General features: G+C 39.4%; 1 protein-coding gene across 2 annotated transcripts; it reads left to right on the top strand.

Annotated features, from left to right (window-relative positions):
• The first annotated feature begins 202 nt into the window (after positions 1-202).
• On the top strand, positions 203-6,821 carry fbxo43 (F-box protein 43). Of its 2 annotated transcripts, none has more exons than XM_077575861.1 (6): positions 203-393; positions 2,634-3,407; positions 3,505-4,248; positions 4,341-4,443; positions 5,933-6,043; positions 6,246-6,821. In XM_077575861.1, the coding sequence occupies exons 2-6, from the start codon at positions 2,695-2,697 to the stop codon at positions 6,498-6,500; spliced, it is 1,926 nt and encodes a 641-aa protein (XP_077431987.1). In that variant the 5' UTR covers positions 203-393; positions 2,634-2,694; the 3' UTR covers positions 6,501-6,821. The 2 variants fall into 2 exon arrangements, with proteins under 2 accessions (XP_077431987.1, XP_077431986.1); XM_077575860.1 differs by having other exon boundaries at positions 5,855-6,043.
• The last annotated feature ends 314 nt before the right edge of the window (positions 6,822-7,135 follow it).

The following is a 7,135-nucleotide window of genomic DNA, read 5'->3' as shown; positions in this document are numbered from 1 at the left end:
AATAAAGAAATTTAAAAAATATGCAACAAGTAAAAAAATGAGTATTACATTAAAAAATAAAATAAAATTAAATACAGATTCTGAAATCCTATAAAACTGTCTGTATTCAGAAAAGATAATTATAAGCGAAATATGTATAAGTGATAAATAATATAAGAGTCATCACAAGTTGACTGAAGACCGTTTCCATGGTAACAGCAAGCGGCAGATCAGCTGACCGGGAGGCGGAAACACGTGACACGTACGAGCCACAGTGGGCTCCAAGTTTGAAAACGTGGCAAGCTTCAACTTGGGTTGAGATGTTTGCAAAAATGTACTAGACTGGAACAGGGGCACACGGTGTCAGCTGAGGTCTGAAGTAGCCCGGCCGCGGTACCTCTATGGAATTTTAGGGTAAGTGTCTTTTTTTGGGGGGGTGGAGGTCAAAAAATTCCATCCAGGTAATATTTTGACTCATAGTGTGTGTTTGGCCTGATTTAAATCTCTACTCTAATTATCCCGAGTGCTAGTTGTAAGTTAACCATCATATGTGGTATAGAAAATGGACGGAAATCGAAAGGAACAGAATGAAATCTCAAGTGGCAGTGCATGTTCATTACGACATCTATTGCATCTGCTGCAATTGATTGACTCCAATGAAGCACGTGGGAGTTTAGCGTTTAATTAGCTCAGTTCCACATCCACTTGCCTACTACCAGAAAGGTGAAATGGTAGGATTAATCTAAAATGCCCCATGACCTTTTACAAGACAACTTAATTTGTTATTCTCCATGCCATCGCTCAATAAAACATCACTCCAGTCCTTTTCATCCAACTACAGGTGGTCCACACAAAATGGCGCAAACCACATTCACAGGGGCATGCTAATAGTTTCGTCAGTCAAACAAATAGAAACGTACACGCACACAATCGTAGCATCACCAACTTGCTAATTGCATTCCAATCCAAACTGGGTTGTTGAAAGTCCCTGTGCAGGAAAACCGCATATGAACACTGAAAAGTCAGCATGTTGATTACCCCAGTTTTATTGAGATGAGAAAATGTCATGTCACACTTGATGGACTGGAGTAAAATTCCAAATGTAAAAAATGTACCTGTATTCCAGACATCACAAATTATAACCTGTGCATGTATGCTAGAGTTAAGATTGGTGTGAAGTTATGTAAAAGAGAGTGAGGCTACTTTATAGAAAATAAAAAGAATTTGGCGCATAATCTTGTTTCATCCATCCATAGTGTAACCTAAATCCTCTTTCTCCTCTTTCATCTATTACCGCATAAAACATCAAAGAGCATGTAGGGATGGAAAAAATATTTTTTCGTTTATTAGTGCTGTCAAAGTTAAAGCATTAACTTATTGACTAATCACAAAAAAAGATTACATTAATCATATATTAAAACAGATTAATCATACTTTTAATTTTGACCACAGAAGATCCTTTAGTTTGACAGCGGATGGTTATGTTAAAGATAGCGCAGGTTGTTTTAGCAGTAAACATAATGCATTAAAGTAAAGCATTTAATAAATGTTTGCGCATGACATTCGGAATATTTGTTCATGTTTCATTTCAAATTATGCAAGTAATTAACTGATTAGAAAAAATTGGCAAGTAAAAAAATGTTGACAAAAAGCCTTTTTAATTAAGTGATTAATCGCAATTAATCGAAAGTCTAAGATTAATTTGATTAATCTTAAGGTTGTCAGTCAGTGTAACATTAGAGATGGACCGATTATCGTCCGGGCCAATTATTTGGTATTTTGACAAATATCGGAATCAGCCTTTTTTATTTTATTTTTTTACCAATTTGAAAGCCGATATAGCTGGTATCTCACTAAGCGGTGAATGCTTGCAAATGTAGCGAATTTGGGGTTTTCATCAGGATTTGTAAGATGTTCATAGACAGTTTTTACTTGTTGCAAAGAAACTTGAACATGTTCAAACAATTTCTCACTGTCTGCAAAGATCTTTTGAAACCTTTTGCGAACCCTGACGAATACCCAAAGTTAACTACATTTGCATGCATTTGTCGCTCGGTGAGATACAGGGAACTTTCCATTTATATATTTGTTAAAATTTCCACTTTATAAAAGATAATGCTGACACTGGGAACACCCTATGCTTTTTTTTTTTAAATTTAATTAAGAAATTAGGTAGCATTTTTGGAAAACTTTATCTACAGTAGAATACTTTAAATAGTCTTTGGCTTGCTTAGTTTTTAATTTACGGAAGCTCCCTGCAATTGAAAAATAATCATTTTTAAACAAAGCTATTTTTTTATATATATATTTACATTTAAAAGTAAAACCCTATGAAAATCTGTTTTAACAAACATGCTTCATGGTATTTCAACAAAGTTCATTTTACAAATTCTGCCGCTAATATTTTCTCTTTTGTTGCAAATGAATATCGGCTTGAAATATCAGTTATCGGCCTTCTTGACTACTAATAATCTGTATCGCTATCGGCCCTGAAATAACATATCGGTCTATCACTACATAACGTTCCCATACTTTTTTTTGTTTTGTTTTTATAATTTTGAATTTGAGCCTAACATTTCTCTTGACAATCAAGTTACAGTGTGTATGTCTGAAATGTTTTGGAGTTGCTTGAATTTCCATTTTGTCATCCGCAGGCCTCCATGGGAGCGCCACCGCTTGGGCAAGCTGAGATTTAAAAATAACCCCCAAAAAACCATGCAGTGCACTCCTGAGTCCAGCCTCCACCATGACAGCTGCAAAGGCCAACAGTGTAGTGAGTGTTTTGACAGTGGCTACTCGGGTTTATACAACAGTCCACAGACCATCAGTAGATTGGACTCCTGCAGATCTTTGGCTTCAGCGGAGTTCAGTGACACGCCCAAAGGGAATCTCAGACTTGCTGTCACCTCTGAGGAAAGTAGTAGTATCAGATCTTTGCACAAAGACACCAGTGGGATTCAGCGATCCTCCACTCTGAGCTGGTGTGAAACTCCCAAAGTATGCAAAAGATACGCCTCGCATCGACTTGGTGTGTGCAACGCTGCTAAAGATGTCAAAAGTAACAACGCAACGTCGCCATGTACCGGCGCGATGGAGTCACCATTTGACTCTTTTGACACCGCGCCGCAGGATTTGACTTTCAGCACTTTAAAATCCAAGCAGGATCTCCCGTTATGTGTTGGGAAACGTCGCCTGCTCTTCTCTCAGGTAAGGACGTCCACTCTTGAGGATGCTACCCTGGGCTTGGGTGACGGCAGCAATTCAGACAGACGGATTTCACTCTTGGATGATTTCAGTCGGCACTTTGGTGCCTCTGATCAACTTAATGTAGAAGCACCATGCTTAAGCCCGTCCAAAGAAAACTCTCCATCCCCAGTCCGCAATGTCTTGTGCACGCCGTTGTCCACATACACACCTACATCTATCAGGTATGTCTCCTCATTATCGGCATTTCAATTGTCAGCCATATTTTTTTGTTTACGTCTCAATGCAGTCATTTGAGAGCATGTCTGAACCTTGCTGCAGGTTCCCGTGTGAGGACAGCGGCTTCAGCTCCCTGGATAAATCCCAAGAATCTTCCGTCGACCATGATGGCTCCTTCCAAGAGTTGCTGCTGTCCTCCTCCAAAGGAAACTCCGAAACCGCCAATCTGTCAGATACAAAACGGCGTTCCCGTTTACAACGGCAGCACAGACTTTCCACTCTCAAGGAAGGTGGTTCGTTGTCTGATGAAGACCCGTCCGATAGAAAGCATCAACATATGCAGGGCCACAGCAGGACGTGTACAGATAATGAGGTTTTTGTCAGGGAAACCCCTCGCAGCGTTTCATCTCTGAAATGCACCAACGCAACCCCTGATGTGCTGGCATCAAGCAAACAAGGTTATACAACTCCTCTAAGTGAAAGCGCAGCCAAGCGTGCCGGCGTCACACCTTCTAGCAGCACATCTGTCAATTCCGCTGCAACCCCCTTCAAGACGAGCACATCCAACCTCTCGTTGACGCCTGCCTTACAGCTGATACACACGTTGTGTCAGCAGAGGGCCCAGATGTTTGCTGGCCAAAGTCCAAGTCTAAAAGAGGAGCTGAGGGCCACAGCGGCTCTTGCTAACACGGCCGTCATGTTCGGGACAACGATGCCGTTGGCGGGGCTGATTGGCCGCAAGATGGGCCTGGGGAAGGTGGACATTTTAACGGAGCTGAGGAAGAGGAACCTCAGGCACATCCTGGCTCTCATATTCAGCCGCCTGTCTGCCGAGTGTGTCCACAGGTCAGAACTTTATGTGGGATCTTTTTGTAACCGCTGCAATTGACTTTTACATTGTATTGTATTATTTTGTACTTATTTTTTTTGTATTACAGTTGTGGTCAGGTGTGCAAAGACTGGAATGAAATGATCCAGCAGGACAAACAAACTCGCTTGAAGAGGGAAATTTACCGCAGGGAAATGGAAGCTGCTCTGGAGGTAGAGGAACAGTAAAAGCAATATGGTTGACTTCCACCAAGAATGTTTTGTTATGGCAAATGGTACTACAGTATGTAGCGCTTTTCCACCTTACGAGGCCCTCAAAGGGCTTTACATTTTGACTACTCATTCAACTGCTGCTGATACAGCATCAAGAGCAACTGGGGGTTCAGTATCTTCTTCAAAGATACTTTGACATAGTCACAACGGACATGCCAACCCCATTATTTAGCAGTTTCACAAAATTAAAACTAGAAAGACTGATATGTTTTTTTCCATGGCTGGTATTATTATTATTAGTAGTAAAGGAGGCCAAAAACCGATAATTGGAGTCGATATTTACTGTCGCTTAAAAGGGAAACATTTGGCATCAAACTCCAATATTAAATCTTGTTGAAATTGTCTTTAAGCATATATTTATTAAATGAACAACTTATCAGATTTGCAAAGTGTTTATTTATTTATTTTTAATCTATTTTTTTTGTACAGGGCACCTGCCCCCTTTAGTCCCTCCCACAGGTGGTGAGCCCATGGGAAGAAGGGCCTTTTCGGCAAGTTTTCAAAAATTTCAGAATGTGTGAAATGTTAAATTTGTACTCTAAACAGGGTCAGCAGATTTCATTCTAAAGTTAACTGAAAATGTAAAATACCTGAAATTATTTTTTCAAACGTTGATCAGCTGTCAAGAGTTAAAACAACAAAAGCCAATGCTGATATTTGTCAAAATAATAAATATCAGTCTGCCCCTAATTAAAACTTTTTTTTTTTTTTAAGTTGATAGGTGAAGCAAAAACAGAGGAAAAGGAACGGTTACTTGCTTTATTCCTTTTTTGAAAAAATCTTTTACGTTTTACGTAATCTCAGTAAATAGTTCATGACATTCAAATGCATCCACATGGGCATCTATCACATGGTGTCAAATTTCTGTTGCCCTTGTGCTGAGTACCATTCTAATCGACTAAAAGTGTATTTATATTAAAATCAGAGCCTCAGCGCAAGAGTTTAAAAATATTGTAGCAGTCTCATGGCAATATTTTCTCTTTTTTTTTGTCTTTTAAACCTTTAAAGGGATACTTCACTCATTTAGCAGTAAGAAGATATTTTGTCAAAAATGTATTTGATAACTGTTATTTTTCATGTACAATTAATACCTTCTTTTGCTTCTTGCTGTCGACTGAAGATAACATAACGTGTTCAGGTTATGACCAATCATGGCTCATTTTGCTAACATCACATGACCAAATCCAGAAATCAGGTGAGCCGTGATTGGTCGTTACCTGAGCTCTGACCACCAGCGATGTCATTTTCCGTAATTGTATATGAAAAATAATAAAGTTATAAAATATGCATTTTTTTTGCTGAAAATGGCTAAATGAGTCAAGCATCTCTTTAAACTTTTGCTCACTTTCAGCTTGGCGGCACTGCTCATGTTGCTGATGCTGAGACGAGATGGGCTCTGCTTACAAGGTCACCCCTCAAAACTGTACAGGCCCAGTCGAGAACCCCCAGTTACGGCACCCCACAGTCTGGGACCCGCACTTTAACCCCTTTACAAATTGGCACTTTGCGCAGCAGTGGCAAATGGGACAAGTTCATAGAGGTATGTTTTTATTTTATTTTTTATTTCCTTGGCTTTTGTGTGTTTTTTCTGTGTGTATATTTTTTATTTTTATTTTATTTTTTTTACTTGGAAGTATGTGCGCGTGTATGCAGAAATAAAAATTTTATGCCTGTCAGTGCAAAGTAAAATGATTCACACATACGAACAATGTTGATTATAAATGACGAGCTATGCTTTTCAGGTTGCCAAGACCCTCTTCAACGACGAATGCCTCCGACAGTGCCCTCGTTGTCAGCATCCTGCAAAGTGTCAAGCTGTGAAAGGAGAGGGTGTTTGCACCAGAGCTGATTGTGCCTTCCAGTTTTGCACAGCATGTTTGTGCGCTTTCCATGGCTCCAAAGAATGCGGCAGTCAGTCTGTAGGCCGTCGCAAGAAAGACTCATTACTTCCCGGAAGTGCCCAGAGCAAGCGGAACATTAGGAGACTATGGAAGTGACAATGCAATTAAATGTCTACCTCGCTGCTGTTCTTAGGTTATTTTATAAATGTATTTTTTGTCACTGATAGCGAAGAGTAGAATAGATTAAACAATGTCTTATATTGGTAGGAGTATGTGAGCAACTTTTGTACTAATCACTGTCTTGTGCGTTTGTTCCGTTATATTTTTTCTAGCAAATTTGGTATTTTTAAGCGCGTATCTGCAAGTCTTAAATCTTACATCTGTGGTTGATGTACTTTTTCATATATATTGGTGAAGTATGCTTTGAAACTTCATTGTTTTTTGCAGGGCATTTTTAATAAAGTGCATTTGTTTAAAAAAAAAAAAAAAAAAAACGTCTTTATAAAGTATGCCACATCCGTTGGTGGAAATATATGTAGACGTTTGGTGACATCTAGTGGACATACCGCCAAAGTGATTCCCCCTCCCCTCTAGTTTATATCCCAAACTCAAACTACCTCCGAATACTGTAAAGACTGTGCTTTTGGGGAGGGGGCTCAATTCACAAGCACATAAGAGTCAAAATTCCTGACACAATATGTTGGATAGTTTCTGATCTCTCTAAAGAGACCGAGGTCTTTCATGAAACTTTTATCACCAAGCACCCCCACCTATTGTGAAAGTGAGTCCAC

The sequence above is a fragment of the Vanacampus margaritifer genome, chromosome 9 (assembly GCF_051991255.1).
Source record: "Vanacampus margaritifer isolate UIUO_Vmar chromosome 9, RoL_Vmar_1.0, whole genome shotgun sequence".
In the NCBI taxonomy this organism is placed as follows: domain Eukaryota; kingdom Metazoa; phylum Chordata; class Actinopteri; order Syngnathiformes; family Syngnathidae; genus Vanacampus; species Vanacampus margaritifer.
This window is presented reverse-complemented; position numbering and strand designations above follow the sequence as displayed.

Excerpts from the sequence above, each read along its gene's own strand:
- fbxo43 (XM_077575860.1), top strand. The coding sequence starts at position 2,695 with ATGCAGTGCACTCCTGAGTCCAGCCTCCACCATGACAGCTGCAAAGGC. Across the intron at positions 3,408-3,504 it reads TACACACCTACATCTATCAG|GTTCCCGTGTGAGGACAGCG; the intron begins GTATGTCTCCTC and ends ACCTTGCTGCAG. Across the intron at positions 4,444-5,854 it reads AAATGGAAGCTGCTCTGGAG|CTTGGCGGCACTGCTCATGT; the intron begins GTAGAGGAACAG and ends GCTCACTTTCAG.